General features: G+C 47.7%; 1 protein-coding gene across 2 annotated transcripts in view; it reads right to left on the reverse strand.

The window, feature by feature from the left end:
• Positions 1-15,491, reverse strand: part of NAT10 (N-acetyltransferase 10) — a 40,942-nt gene that overhangs the window by 13,174 nt on the left and 12,277 nt on the right. For both annotated transcript variants that reach the window (XM_047776025.1, XM_047776026.1), the window contains exons 9-18: positions 13,059-13,192; positions 11,464-11,557; positions 11,222-11,320; positions 7,235-7,371; positions 3,864-3,988; positions 3,282-3,432; positions 2,910-3,006; positions 1,377-1,493; positions 263-364; positions 99-173 (exon numbers count right to left, since the gene is read on the reverse strand). In XM_047776025.1, the coding sequence (XP_047631981.1) occupies positions 99-173; positions 263-364; positions 1,377-1,493; positions 2,910-3,006; positions 3,282-3,432; positions 3,864-3,988; positions 7,235-7,371; positions 11,222-11,320; positions 11,464-11,557; positions 13,059-13,192 (1,131 nt within the window). The remainder of the gene's footprint in view (positions 1-98; positions 174-262; positions 365-1,376; positions 1,494-2,909; positions 3,007-3,281; positions 3,433-3,863; positions 3,989-7,234; positions 7,372-11,221; positions 11,321-11,463; positions 11,558-13,058; positions 13,193-15,491) is intronic.

Below are 15,491 nucleotides of genomic sequence, written 5' to 3' on the forward strand. Positions count from 1 at the left end.
TCGTATTTAAACCAAGTGCACCTGCCCTAAGGAGTGGCCAGCAACACAGCTGTGGCTCATAACAGCACATCAAGTTTGAAGGCACCAGGGCACCGTACCCCTTGATAATCCGGGTGAACAGCAATGCGAACAACCCTTCCACCAGAAAGGCCACCGAAGTCTGGATCTTGGAACTGTGGGGAGACACGAGCTGTAACTTAACAACGCAGGCTCCAACACCGCCAGCTGCACTTGCGCGGGCACACCAGAGAAAGTGCATCACCTGTTCCGACACCGTCCATGGAATCAAGTCCCCCGAAGCCTTCTTGCCTCGGGACAGGCTGTTCAAGATGGACTGGCGTGAAATCTCCCCCTCGAGGCACACCTGTGGGGGAAGCAGGGCAGGGCAGACGGAAGGCAGGCTCCAAGTTCAGAGCCCACCCACGGAAGCTTGCCAGCTCGCCCGTTCCTCTGGCTAGGCCGGCTGTTTCCACTCCAGCTCACGCTTAAGCCTCTAACCAACCCAGCCATGGGAAATGTTGGGAAAATTTCATTACTATGTCCCGTGGGCACCCTGACACTGTTGCTAAGAAGGCAGACTCCAGACACCCTCCTGGCCCAGAGAGCAAAACACGCCAGCAGAGGGTCTCCACGCAGGGTATACAGGTGGGTTCACCACTAAGACGCAGGATGCTCTCTCAGCTCTGCATAGAACTGCGCAAATTCACAATGACCCAAGGCTCTAACAGAGGATGGATAAACATAGTGTGGTATGTGCGTGTAATGAAATACAATGCAGTCTTTAATGAGTGTGCAGATTATGAATATTTGACACATTGGGGAAGAAAACAGATGACCAAATGCTATGATCCCATATTTACACAAAGAAAAAATGATAAATGGACAAATACATGCCAGCCATTAAAAATGTTATTTTTTCCAATCTGTATCTAATTTTACTAGTATCATGTATTTCTTTTGCAATAAAGAAGGAAAACCAAAAAATTTCTTTATGGCCGCATTCATGGCATGTGGAAGTTCCCAGGCCAGGGATCAAACAAACCCGTGCCACAGCTGTGACAATGCCAGCTCCTTAACCCACTAGTCTACCAGGGAACTCCAAAGTCTCCAAAGTTCTCTTTCAGAAGGAGCCGTAAATCAAAATATGAGTGGCTGGTTCTGGCTTTTACCCATCCTCGAACTGCGGGACTTTGGCTTTGTGTCAGGGAGACGGTTTCCTTCAGCGCACCCCAATCACCTGCCTGGATACACCCTGCCACTGGCTCCAGACCAGGAGTCGACAGCCTGCCCTCCCCAGCTGCAGTGACCAAGAAACTAATCCCCGCTCCCAAGCAGTTCCTCAAGTCAGTGCCTCAAGGACGCCTCAGCTTCCGTACCTGAATGACAGCGAGCACTTCTGGAAGGGCATTCTGGGTGGGGGGCACGGGCGGCAGGAGGCAGAAGAGATGGTGAGCAGGTGCATCAGAGAGCATCTGGAGATCGTTGGGGGAGTTCTGTGGGGCACAAACCCGTCAGTGAGAAGCACTCCTCCTCCTGTCCTCACTCGAGGCTACGCCAGCATCGTCCGGTGACTGGAGACCCCGCCTTCCCCAAAGCCCAGCGATGTGCTGAAACCCATCGACGTGCTGGCTCCCCATACGTCGACCAGCCAGCCTGAGACCCTCTGTAACGGCCTGAGTGGGACCCCCTCCAGTGTCTGCTGTCACCTCAGCACGAGTGCTGAGGCTACAGGGCTGGGGCAGAGAACTGCTTAGTTAGTGCTGTATCCTCCACAGCTGAGAAGGGAACTTCTTCCTGGTTAGAGGCTGCTATTTCAGGAAAACCTCTCACCACTTCTAACACCCTCAGCTTTCCATTAAAGGGTGTTCATAAAAATGCTGCTTAGGGAGTTCCCATTGTGGCGCAGTGGAAACAAATCCGTCTAGTGTCCAGGAGGATGCGGGTTCGATCTCTGACCTCATTAAGTTGGTTAAAGAATCCGGCATTGCTGTGAGTTGTGGTGTAGGTCCCAGATGTGGCTCGGATCCCACTTTGCCATGGCTGTGGCTATGGCCGGCAGCTGTAGCTCCAATTTGACCCCTAGCCTGGGAACTTCCATACGCCACGGGTGAGGCACTTAAAAAACAACAAAAAAAAGATGCTACCTAGACACTCAAACACTGTCCTTTCCAATGCGTCTTTTTAAGACTTTCAAATATTCCAAATTCTCATTCACTGCTTCTTAAAAATAACCAGGCTAGGAGTTCCCATCGTGGCACAGCGGAAATGAATCCGATTAGGAACCATGAGGTTGTAGGTTCAGTCCCTGACCGTGCTCAGTGGGTTAAGGATCCGGTGTTGCCGTGGACTGTGATGTAGGTCACAGACTCAGCTCGGATCCCGCGTTGCTGTGGCTCTGGCATAGTCCAGCAGCAATAGCTCCGATTAGACCCCTAGCCTGGGAACCTCCATATGCCACGAAAACGGCCCTAGAAAAGGCAAAAACACACACACACAAAAAAAAAGAAGAAAAGAAAAATTAAAAATAACCAGGCTGGTCTACAGCCCAAGAGCACCCCTGGGTTACAACTGCCATGTCATCTCAGTCCACCCATTTAGCCTCAGAAATAAAAGAACCTCATTCAAAATGGGCAAAACTTTCCACCCTCTCCAGCTACCACGCATGGAGCTCCATGCAGAAATCCCTCACTCTGTATGCAAAGCCGAAAGCCCGAGACAAGCGTGAACAACGATGGGAAACGCAACCCCTCCAGCAGCACCACTGCCCCCACCAACATCAGGACACCCAAGTCCCAGGGAATGATCACCTGAGCCACTGGGTGAGAAACAATGCAAAAAGCCAAGTAAAAGGGCATTGCCAAGCGCTGGAGTTCACTGCTGAAGTCCCCCCAAGGGCTGGCTGCGGTTACCTTGTAGTGAGAAGCCACGTAGAGGGCCATGAGGCGTTGGAGAAAAACCTCGGAGGCCTTGTGGTAGCAAAAGAGGGTATCTCTGTTGACATAGTAGCTGAGTTTGGAGTTAAGCAACCAAAACAAAGCAAAGAGAGCCCCAAACAGGACACACTGCTTCTAAGGGCCACCTGGGTATGTAGTTTCCCTCGGCTTGGGAAGAGGGTGCCCTGCCTGGCAGCAGAAATGGGACAGGGCAGGAAGAGAAGGGAAATAAACAAGGCACAACCGCTCCCTCTCCCTAGAGCATCAGGCTGTGAAGCAAAGGGTCAAAACCCCTCAATGCTGCAGTCGCCCCCCCCTCCCTTTCACAGAACAAACGGAGGAGGATACAGCTCACAGGCTTCAGGCAAGGGGCAGCCGGAGACGATCCGAGTGATGTTGAGACAATCCAGGCAGAGCAGGTCGTTGAGCCACTTCTCCACTGCGTCCCCAGGGGCGTATCGGATCGACTCCTGCAGGGAAACCTCATGCAGGGTTCGCGCTGTTCCCAAGACACACACACAATAAGAACAAGCAGTAAATACCTTTTCCCCCTAAGAGCAAGGCAAATGTTCTACTCTCTCTCTGTCACGTGGTGCCCACGTAAACCTGGCTCAAGAATTTAAAAGTTCGGGTGGGCGTTCAACTTGCCTCGACACCACTCCTGAAGGGATCTTGCTAAGTCAGTGCGCCCAATGCCCTGAGATAGTGACAAACAAGAGCCGGGCCACCAGAAGGCCCAGGTCAGCCTCCCATGGGGGGTCACTGGCTTGCTGTTTCTCAGCAGCAGCTTCACCTCTTGGGGACTCAACCTCTCCACCTGATGGCAGGAAGGTTTGTTACTGCCCCTGTTGCCACGATGGGAAGGATCCAGCAAGATAGTTGGAAGTGACCCTCTATGCACTGTGGGCCCACTCAGAGCTCCAGGGGTACCTGATGCCAGTCGGGCTGTCGTCGTGGCCTTGTTCTCAGCGGTGGTGCTGACCTGGCTCTGGGCACTCTGCTGACGGAGCTGCTGAATTAGCTTGAGGGACAAGGATCGGCCAGTGCCCTCATAGCTGGGAGCAAAAGCAAAGGCAATCAGGCATCAACTCCACTCTCAAGGAGAGGACACAGAACTACTTTCCTCGTCCTGCTGGAACTCCAGACCCTTGCTCGCCAAGGACAGCCGTCACCTCTGAACTTCCAGTGTAGCACGTCCATGCCCAAAGGAGGCAGGACTGCACGGTGGCTCAGTTCAGAACCATCGGGACCTGGGCTCAAGTCCTGGCATGTCCACGTAGTGCTTCTGGGCACGGAACTCAACCTCATTTAGCCTCCTCCTCAAAAGGCGATTATCCTACACACCTCACAGGCCTGGGCTGCGAACTAAAAAAGTAAGCACTGAGAAGACATGAATAAAGCCTTCAGCATAATGGAAATGGAACACAGATAAAATGGCCAATTAATAAGAGTTGCTATTAGAAGTAACATGCTTGAAGAACATACAGAGAACATTTCCAGTTTGGAAAAATCAAGATTAAACAAATCTACCACCCTAGTAATTTTCATGACTACTTTCACTTAAAAGGTGACATAAAGCAAGTATCCAAAAATTAGGAGAGGGAGGGGAGGAAATCATCTATAATCTGATTGCTGAACCAACTCTTTTCAACTGAATTTTCTCCTGTCTTTTGTCACATGCCCACGTGACCACAAGGTGCAGACTGCTCAATGGTTTTCTTTTACTTTTAGGACTGCATCGTTTCATAAGACTCATTATTATAAATGAGTATACTGTGTAAATACATCCTCTTACTCAAATACTACATTTTTTTTCTCTTAAAATTTTTTTTTGTATTTTATTGGAGTACAGTTGACTTACAAAGTTGTGTTTCAAATACTACTTTTAAACAATGATCCAAAAATTGAGAATTTTAAAGTGTTTTATTCCTCCTGCCTGTGCCAGATGGCAAAGTTTTCTCAAGGGAATTCCATTGACTTAAAAAAAAAAAAAAAAGAGTAAGCACAAGCAGCAAAACTAAAAAAAACCTGTGCTCTGAAGAACATTATCAAGAAAGTGGGAAAAAACCCACAGAATGGGAGAAAACTTCTGTAAGTCATATATATAAGAGACTTGTACCTAGAATATTTGAGGAACACTTACAACTCAATAATAAAAAGACCACTCAATTAGAAAAATGAGCGGGGAGGCAGGGGTCACAACGGCCAGGAAGCCCATGCTAAGATCCTCCACAGCATCAGCCATCCGGGAAATGGAAAGGATTACCACATGAGACACCACTTCATACTCACTAGGATGGCTATAATCAAAACGACAAGAGTTCCCACCGTGGCTCAGCAGAAACGAATCTGACCAGTATCCACGAGGACACAGGTTCGATCCCTGGCCTTGCTCAGCGGGTTAAGGATCTGGCACTGCGGTGAGCTGTGATGTAGGTCACAGATGTGGCTCGGATCCCGTGTTGCTGTGGGTCTGGTATAGGCCGGCAGCTCTAGCTCCAATTCGACCCCTAGCCTGGGACCCTCCATATGCTGAGGATATGGCCCTAAAAAAACAAAAACAAAACAAACAAAAGAAGATATTAAAAAAAAAAAGATATATAGATGCTAGCAAGGACACAGGAAAACTGGAACCCTCAAACACTACTGGTGGGAATGTAAAATGGTGCAGCTGCTTTGGAAACCAATCTGGCAGTTCTTTGAACAATTTAACAGAAAGTTACCTCTTGACCCACTAATTCCACTTTTGGGTATACCAAGAAAATGGAAAATATGTTCACACAAAAACTGTACATGTACGTTCAGAGCGGCATTATTCCTAATAGCCTAACGATGGAAACAATCTAATGTCCGTCAATGAATGAATGAAAAAACAAATGTTTATAAACATACAATGGAATATTATTTGACCATAAAAAGGAATAAAGTACTGATTCAAGCTACAGGGATGAACCTTGAAAACATCAGGGTAAGTAAAAGAAGGCAGTCACAAAAGACACACATTCTAAGACTCCATTTATATGAAGTGTCCAGAACAGGCAAATCCATAGACAGAGAAAGTTGATTAGTGGTTCCCTAGAACTGGGGGGGTAGAGAAGAACTAGAGGATGATAATTAAGGGGTATGGGATTTCTTTCCAAGGCAATGAAAATGTTCTAAATTTGATTGTGGTGATGGTTGCACAACTCTGAGTATACTTAATAAACACTGAATTATACATGTTAAATGAGAAAACTACTATATGAATTATATCTCAGTAAATCTGTTAACCATAAAGAGTATAATCTATTCAATGATTTTTAGTGTAAAACAGTCACAATAATTAATCTGTAACATAAAATTATCTCTTAAAGATGTGACTTCCATATAGAAAGCTTTCCAATATTGAAGATATGTATATATTGACCTAGAAAGATTTCACAGTATGGTCTTACATAAAAAAGCAAATTCAGGAGTTTCCTTGTGGTTCAGTGGTTATGAACCTGACTAGTATCCATGAGGAGGTGGGTTCAATCCCTGGCCTCACTCAGTAGGTTAAGGATCTGGCGTTGCTGCAAGCTGTGGTATAGGTTACAGGTGCAGCTCAGATCCTGCATTGCCGTGGCTATGGCGCAATCAGCAACAGCAGCTCTGATTCGACCCCTAGCCTGGGAACTTCCATATGCCACAGGTGCAGCCCTAAAAACCAAAAAAAAAAGCAGATTTAAAACAAATGCAAACTATTTATGTTCTCATTCAAAATGAAAAAGCAAAATACGTGCACAGAAAATATACACAATTCTAACAGAAGCTGTCTCTAGATGGTCAGATCACCTCTAATTTTTCCTTTTGTTTACCTTACCTTTTGAACTTTCCTATAGAAAACAAGAACTGAATGTTTAAAAAATCTTTTAAAAAGCCCTTCAATCATAAGTCTGCTTTCTTATGATAATTATAGAGTTACTTTATTTCATATGATATTTTCACATAATTCTAAGATACAAGACATTGGTACAGCCATCTATGTACTCTTTAGAACTCGATCAGGCCTACAGACAGGAGACACTTAACTGGGTTAGGAAATTCTTCAGTCTTGTGGGGACCATCCTGGTGGGCTGCGGCTTAGACCAGAAATGAGCTGCAGTTTTCTATGAAGGGGTCAGCTCCCATTTGCAGAAGGCCAAGGACAGAGTGAAGCAGCCCCAAAGAATCAAGCTTCAGCCATCAGCCCTAAGTACCCAGGCCCAGGCCATATTCGTTAAACACAACCCAACCAGGAACAACCCGCACGGGAGCAACGGCTCCTGCCCGAGGTGTCTCACCCGTTGATGGTGGATGCCATGAAAACAAGGTAGGGGCCCAGGAGGTTCTTCACCAGGGGGAGGGGGATGGCGGCAGCTTCGTCAATCACAACAAGTTCGGCCTGGCCCAGTTTCACAGCATCAGCAGGATGTATATACTGCGGGAAAGAAACGTTTGTATCATTAGCTTGGCCAGCTACTGGCACAGCTGTGATCACCAATGTGTTGACAGAGAGGTCTCTCTTCCCTCCCTCTCCCTTTTCTTCTTTCTCTCACTCCTCCTTTCCACTTTTCCCTGGCTGCGCAAAGTTGGCATGGGCTTAGAGTCAGACACCTGGGTCCAAACGGTTTCACCAATGACTGTGTGACCCCGGGTAGGTCACATCATCTCAGAGCCTCAGACTCCTCTCTGGAAAATGGAGGAAATACCTGACGGCTACTTGAGGAAAAAAAAAAAAAAAAATCAGGTAAATCTGTAAAAATGCCCCACCCGGGACACAGCAGGTGACACGTGGTGCCTCCCTTCCCTTTCTCTCCCCTCTTGTCTTCTCATGCTTCTCCCCAGCCTCGTTCTGGCCAGGGGGCCAGAGGCAAACTTGGCCCCAGCAATGGCTAAAGAGGAGGAAGTCAGGCTTCTCAAGCATCCCCTACACGCTGGGTACTGTGTGTGCTGCTCTGACACTGTCAGTACAAAGGTCAAGACACCCCCCCCCACCCCCACACTGCTGGTGGGGACACTTCTAACACTTGTTCCCTTCTTGGGAGTTCCTGTTGTGGCTCGGCGATAATGAACCTGACCAGTACCCATGAGGCTTCGGATTCAATCCCTGGCCTCACTCAGTGGTTGAGAGCTGCGGTGTAGGTCGCAGATGCGGAACCCATGTTGCTGTGGCTGCGGCGTAGGCCAGCAGCTGGAGATCCAATTAGACCCCTAGCCTGGAAATTTTCAAATGCCATGGGTGAGGCCCTAAAAAGCAAATAAATAAGTAAACTTATTCCCTTCTCAAAGCTCATACGTCCTTATTTATGTTATTAACTTGTCCATTTTTTTTTTTTTTTTTGCTTTTTAGGGCCGCACTTGAGGCATGCGGAGGTTCCCAGGCTAGGGGTCGAATTGGAGCTGTAGCAACACCCAGGCACAGCAACAAAGGATCCAAGCCGAGTCTTCCACCTACACCACAGCTCACAGCAATGCCAGATCCTTAACCCACTGAGCAAGGACAGGGATCGAACCTGTGTGCTCATGGATGCTAGTCAGATTCGTTAACCACTTAGCCACAACGGGAACTCTCTAGCTTGGCCATCTAATGTCACAAACTTGCCATGAGCTAGCTTGGCACCCTTAGGCCAAAGAGCTGGCATACAAACAATGCTTTCAGTTTCTTTAGAGGTTCCTGCTATTTTTGAAACTTTGCAAAAGGCCATGAAAAGGTATTTTACAGAAGAGGAAACCTAAACAGCCGATTACCATAAAGGTACTCAACCTCACTGGTAATCAGTGCAAAATGAAGACAATAAGGAGATCTCATTTCACACGCAGACAAGCAACACTTAAACAGCAGTAAAACAGCCAGTGTTCATAGGATGGGGGGATATAAAAACCTGAGAAAGGATTGAAGTGAAAGTAAATCTGTACAAACACTTTAAAGGAGAATTTGGAAAAAATCCAAGAAAGCTGGAAATCTACACAAACCCTAAAACCTAACAATTCCAATTCTCGAAACATAAATAAATTGTAATGTACTTCAAACAGTGCTTAAAAACGAGTCAACCAGACCTATACGCTTCAATCTGGACAAATCCTGAGAACAAATGTTGAGTGAACAAACACAGGCTCAAAAAGGACAACTATAGTACGTTAACATCGATGGTTTCATAATCATGTAATGAAACAGAAACAGGTGAATTGAAAGCAAACACACCATTCTCAGAGAGGAGTTTGCTGTGCGGACGGACAGAAGGGAATGGCTGGGGAAGGGTACAAGAGGAACTTCAACTGTGCCTGCGAGGTTTCAGATTTTTAAAACAAAAATATAAATGGCTTTTTAAAATATGAAACAGGAGTTCCCATCGTGGTGCAGCAGAAATGAATCCGACTAGGAACCATAAGGTTGTGGGTTCGGTGGGTTAAGGATCCAGTGTTGCTGTGAGCTGTGGTATATTGGTCGCAAACTCAGCTCGGATCCTGGGTTGCTGTGGCTGTGGTGTAGGCCAGCAGCTGTAGCTCCAATTTGACCCCTAGCTTGGGAACTTCCATATGCAGCGAGTGCAGCCTTAAAAAAAAAAAAAAAAAAGATGAAAATCCCCCCACCCTCGGAAAATATGAAACAAACACAGCAAACAGCAAGACATCAGCGTTTCTTAAGCCTGAGGGCTGGGCACTTGAGTGTTATTTTATACCGGTCTCTGTGCTTTTCTGCAGTTTATAAGTACTTCATTACAAAAAAGGATTTTTTTTTTAATGTTTTTAGGGCCACACCCATGGCATATGGAGGTTCCCAGGCTAGGGCCACAGCAACACGAGATCTGAGCAGCATCTGTGACCTACACCACAGCTCATGGCAACACCAGATCCCACTGACTGAGGACAGGAATCAAACCTGCATCCTCATGGATACTAGTCAGATTTGTTTCTGCTGAGCCATGATGGGAGCTCCACAAATAAGATTTTTAAACTGCTTTGCTAGAAGTTGCTCAATCAAAGAGGCAGAGACCCCACTCATTTGCACCAGCAGGATACATGTCCTCAATGGGGCCCCGTGTCTTGGATTCTTATGGAGAAAAACTAAACAAGCACCTCATAAAAGCAGCAGAAAGCAGGCCCCTGGAGAGGCAAGGCCGACATTAATATTCCTCTATTTCTCAATTTCCAGCAAGAAAGAAGATGCCTCAAAGGGGCACAAATGTAGCCTCATAAAGTCAGGTCACCTCTTCTGCACTTAAAGTCCAGTCTGGAGACAAAATGACTCCGGTAATAGGAGAGGGTCTGTGATGACAGATCCAAGAAGTAGCAAGTGCTGAGCCAAGCGTTTCGGGGAAACGTTTTCCTTCTTTGGTTTGTGTGTTTTTCTTGAGCTGTAACAGATCTCCGTGTTCACCGCCTGCAGCCTGCCCCCCAGCCCAGCCTACCCAACACCAGCCTTTCCTCCTCTCCGCTGAGGGAAGCAGGCAAAGGCTGGAAGAAATATACAGAATGAAGAGGGTCTAGAAAAAGACCCAGCAAGAAAAAAATTAAGATCCTTGAGAGAAAAGGCATAAATACTTACCATTCCTTACAACCTTGATCTCTGATAAAAGCTATACCCCCCGACAGGCATAAACATGTGCCTCACGGGCATAAAGGTCAAGGGCATAAACCGCCAAGTTTACCTGGCCCACTTCCTGCCCCAACCCAACCTCAAAAATAATCAATAAAGCTGCTCCATTAGGAGCCCACGGGTCTCCGTCTCTTCTATAAGCCTGTCACGATTTAACAAAATTGCAGCCTTTGGACAAGTAGAGACCATTCAGGCTTACAGAGCACTGGAGATTTATAGAGCTTTCAGAGAGACGCTGTTTAAAAAGGAAACTAGGCCACTGGCTAAACCACAAATATTCAGAGTACATGTAACAAAGTCCTTTTTTTCTTTTAAATGGTGAGGTTACTGTTCTAGTCACAGATGCATCATTTCCAAATCTGCTGTAACTGAGCAAAATTAGAAATGACGTCAGAAAAAGTGATTATGTTTCCCTCAGCCCATCAGCACACTTACAATCCTACCTGCTCCATTTCTCAGGGGACAAAACTACACCTTCCCAATCTGGCTATATACATTTGTTAGGCTGCTTGAACGTCATTCTTTAGAGGAGGCTGAAAACCTGGAACATGTTTACCATAAAACCACAACACTATCTAAAAGACACGCAAGTACACAGCGCAGAAAGCAACTACAAAAGCAGAGACCTTAAGAGTATTTATCCATGGCAGGATACTGGCCCTAAGCGGCAGGGTTTTAGACCAAGCCTCACCTGAATGGTCTGCCTGTGTTCCCGAAATACGTTCACTCTGATCACCGCTTTGTTAAATTCAGGATTTAGAGACTGAATGATCTCATAATCCAGATGCTCCTGATGGGAAAAGAGCCAAACCAATGACAACCATTAGAAACAAGTTTCAGAAACTGAGTGTTAAGAAAGCTGGTGTTCTCAGGACTTCCCCTGGATTGACACTCAGCCTGGAATCACAATAAACTCTTATTTCAATCTCCTACCTGATATTGCAGAGCATCAAATCCTTTAAACACAAATTCAAACAGCGTGTGGAGGTTATCCGGGCTCGGTGAGGTAACAAAGATATTGGAGTACCTGTTGAACCAAAGAGGGTTTTTTTAAAGTCATCAGAAATCTAAGAAATGTTTGGAGAACTTAAAAAAGAAAGAAAGAGGAATTCCCGTCGTGGCGCAGTGGTTAACGAATCCGACTAGGAACCATGAGGTTGCGGGTTCGGTCCCTGCCCTTGCTCAGGGGGTTAAGGATCCGGCGTTGCCGTGAGCTGTGGTGTAGGTTGCAGACGCGGCTCAGATCCCGTGTTGCTGTGGCTCTGGCGTAGGCCGGTGGCTACAGCTCCGATTCGACCCCTAGCCCGGGAACCTCCATATGGCGCGGGAGTGGCCCAAGGAAATAGCAAAAAGACAAAAAGACAAAAAAAAAAGAAAGAAAGAAAGAAAGACAGACAGACAGACAGAAAGAAAGACAGACAGACAGACAGACAGAAAGAAAGAAAAACATTTTATTTGGTAGTAACCAGGGATCACAGCAGGAAAAAAAGTCAGGACACATGTTGGGGAGGAAAAGTAAAGCAACTCCAGACCTGAGGATATTTTTCCCTCCCAAACTAATGAAAACACACTGCCAACTTGAAGGTGGCAGGTCCTGGCAATTTGCAACCGGCATCTGTGAAAGCGCACCGCTGAGGGTGTGGTGGGGACCAGACCCTAAGGGTCAGGGCCGGCTTGCTGCTCCCAGTCCTGCACACGGAAACATGAGCCAGCTGCCCTTTCACCACTAGCTGTGCTGAGAGGGTTTCAAACTGTGAAGCCAAGGTGCTCAGTCATGCTCAGGCCAAGGTGGGGGTGAACCTGCGAGGGTTCAGTATAAAGGATGCTAATGGCTGAGGGGTGAGGCTGGAGCCGTGAGAGGAACAAAGGACTAGGAAGCAGAAGCTGAGCTTGGCTCCAGAGCTACCAGCACTGCCTTGGGGCTTCTTGGGTGAGCCACTGAAACTCCCTGGGTTCATCCCTCTGGGAAATGCTAACTTTGCTATTAGGAGCACCAAGGAAGACAATGCACACAGGAGGAGGTGGTAAATTCTAGATCTACTATTTATGTCTGCAAAGCTGGAAACACATGCTCTCCTGGCAGCTGCATAAATCTTCCACCCAGGACAAAAGAACTGAAAGGAACATCACACTCAAAAGGCAGCTCCTCAGAAGCAAACAACATCTTCTATTGATCAAAATCACCAAAATGTCCTATGTGTACTCTTCTCAGTAGGCAAGGCTGGTCATGCCCATGCGCCTCTCCTAAGCTTTCAAGCCCCCCATCTGCACCCTCAATGTCTTTGCGCTTGTGTGTTTGCTCAACTCTAAATAATGATCACAAAGGCCCCGGTGTGCCCTCACGTGTATATGTGCATCTTTGGGGCTTTGGGGGGAACAGTATTGCTGTTTCTAGACAGGAACCCAAGTCCTAGAGAAATCACACAGGAGTTCACTCAGACCCAGGAACAGTCTCGCTGTCCCTGGACCCCTGCTCCCTCACGCTGCTCCTGCAGAGCCCAGGGGGCCTGAAGATGGGGACCCCTTACCCGAAAGCCACCGCCCCAGCGATGGCCAATCCCAGGGCTGCAGATTTTCCCCTTCCTCGGGCAGCTGTGAGCGCCACAGTACTCCTCAGGGTCTTTTCAGAGATGCCCTCGATGAATTTTAAGACAGCTTTGGCCTGTGGCAAGAGAAACACATTAGGTGAGCTTTGAGAAAGGCCAAGGTCCAGCCATCGGCCACCTTCACCGCAGAGAAGTCAGGTGACCCCAAGGCTAAACCAAGGAGGGCAGTTCTTACAGACCAGAAAGCAAGGCCCAGCACTGGGACTCTCACGCCCTTGGTCATCTCCTGCTCTCAAGGCTTTCAACACCAGTTAGATGCTGACAACCCCCAAATTCACATGCCCAGCCAGACCTCTTTCCCGCAGGCCAGACTCATACACACACACAACGGCCCCGCTCTCCACCTCTACGTCTAACAGACGAGACGTCTCAAACTTCACCCTGAACGTCGAATGTCCCTCAATGTCCCCTCAATCCTCCTCCACCTATGACCTTCCCCAGTTAAGTGTCCAACTGTTCAGGCCAGAAGCCCTTCTCTATCTTCTCCGCGTCCCGGATTCATCAGCAAACCCTGTCTATACCACCTCCAAATCACAAAAACCCTACTTCCCTCACCATCTTCCTTCCTCCAGCGCCCTGGTCCAGGCCACCAGCCAGTCTTGCCTCCATGATTCCAGTAGCCTCCTCATTTGTCTTTCTTGTCCCACCTTCCTTCCCTTATAATCTAGACCCAACACAATAAATACTGCAGCCAGAGGGATGCTTTTCAAATTAAGCCTGGGGGCGGGGGAGCAGGGGTCTATGAATATGGCTTCAAGAAGCACAAGGCAGTCCTTCAACTGAATAAGCAAATAAATTATTTGTTAAAGAAAACAAGAAAAGATAACTGGAATTAATTAATTAATTAATTTTTAAATGAAGCCCAGATAACCCTCTGGCAGCTATGCTGAGACCCTAAGCAAAAAACTCTCAGCCGACCCCACCTCGCAGAGTAAGCCGCAGGCCCGCACTGCCAGACCTCCACCATCTCCTCCTTCCCTCATCTACTCGCTCTGCTTCAGCATCAGCCTCTGTGCAAGTGCTCGGGCACACCAAGTACACTCCTACTTCAGGCCTGTGTACCTGGCGAGCCCTCCACCAGGAGCACTCTCCCTACACAGAGCCACAGGGCTCGTTTTCTCAACTGCTTCAAGCCTGCTCAAACGTCACCTTCTCGACGAGGCCCTCCCTGACCACATGTGCACCTGCAGCCCCCCTTCCTCCAGGGACTCCCTGCCCCTCCCTGCTGGTCTTCATGCTTCTCCATCTACACAGCGCCTCCCTCTGCACCAGAGGATTCGCTGGTTGCCTTGATTCTCTGCCTGCCTCATCCCACCAGAATGTAAGCCCATAAAGCAGGTGTATCTCACTTGCTCACTGCTGAGCCCTGGGCCTGGAGGGGTGCCCGGCCCCCCAAAAGGAAACAAGGTGCCAACAGTGCTGAATGAGAGGAGGGACCACATACTACTCCAGGGCCAAACTCTGTTCCCCAAGTGGGATCTGCCCTGGGAACAGGCCATTGAGACTGGGCAGAAGACCTGATGGTCCAGCCTGGCCTGTCCAGTCCTGAAGAAGCTGCTGGACTCGACCAGGTAGTGACACTTAGAAGATCCTGATGAGACTCAGGCCCAAGCAGATGGAAGGGAAGAAAGGAGAGAGGCTTCGAGAAGCTGGAGTCTCTCCAGATGGAAACACTCAGGGGGGGAACCCAGATCCTACTTGTCTTAACTTGGCCTTTGCCGAATACTGTATTGTGCCATTTGTAGTTTGCTTTAGAACGGAAAAGTTTAAAACATAACTGGAAGTATCCACTAATATGATAAAAGGGTATGAAGTCTGGACTAAAAACTTCATTCTAAAATAGCCTAAAGTCAAAAAACAATACAAAGAAGCAAAGCAGGCTGGTTTACAAAATCAAGTGAAACAGATGACCAGTAATTCTAAGAAAAAGGTACCTGCTTCTCTCATAACTAAAGCAACACAAATTGAAACAATGATCCTGTGTTCCTGTATCAGAGTGGTAAAGACTCGCAAGTTTAAGAGTACCCAGAGTTGGAGTTCCCACCATGGCTCAGCGGAAACGAATCTGACCAGGAACCATGAGGTTGCAGGTTCACTCCCTGGCCTTGCTCAGTGGGTTAAGGATCTGGCATTGCCATGAGCTGTGGTGCAGGTCACAGACACGGCTCAGATCTGGTGTTGCTGTGGCTGTGGTGTAGGCTGGCAGCTGTCGCTCCATTTGGACCCCAAGCCTGGGAACCTCCATACGCCATGGGTGCGGCCCTAAAAAGCAAAAAAGAGTACCCAGTGTTGGCAAGACTGCAGAGAAAAAGGCCTTTTCATACACTGGTGGGGGTTCCACGCATTTTAATGCAC

The sequence above is a fragment of the Phacochoerus africanus genome, chromosome 4 (assembly GCF_016906955.1).
Source record: "Phacochoerus africanus isolate WHEZ1 chromosome 4, ROS_Pafr_v1, whole genome shotgun sequence".
Lineage (NCBI taxonomy): Eukaryota > Metazoa > Chordata > Mammalia > Artiodactyla > Suidae > Phacochoerus > Phacochoerus africanus.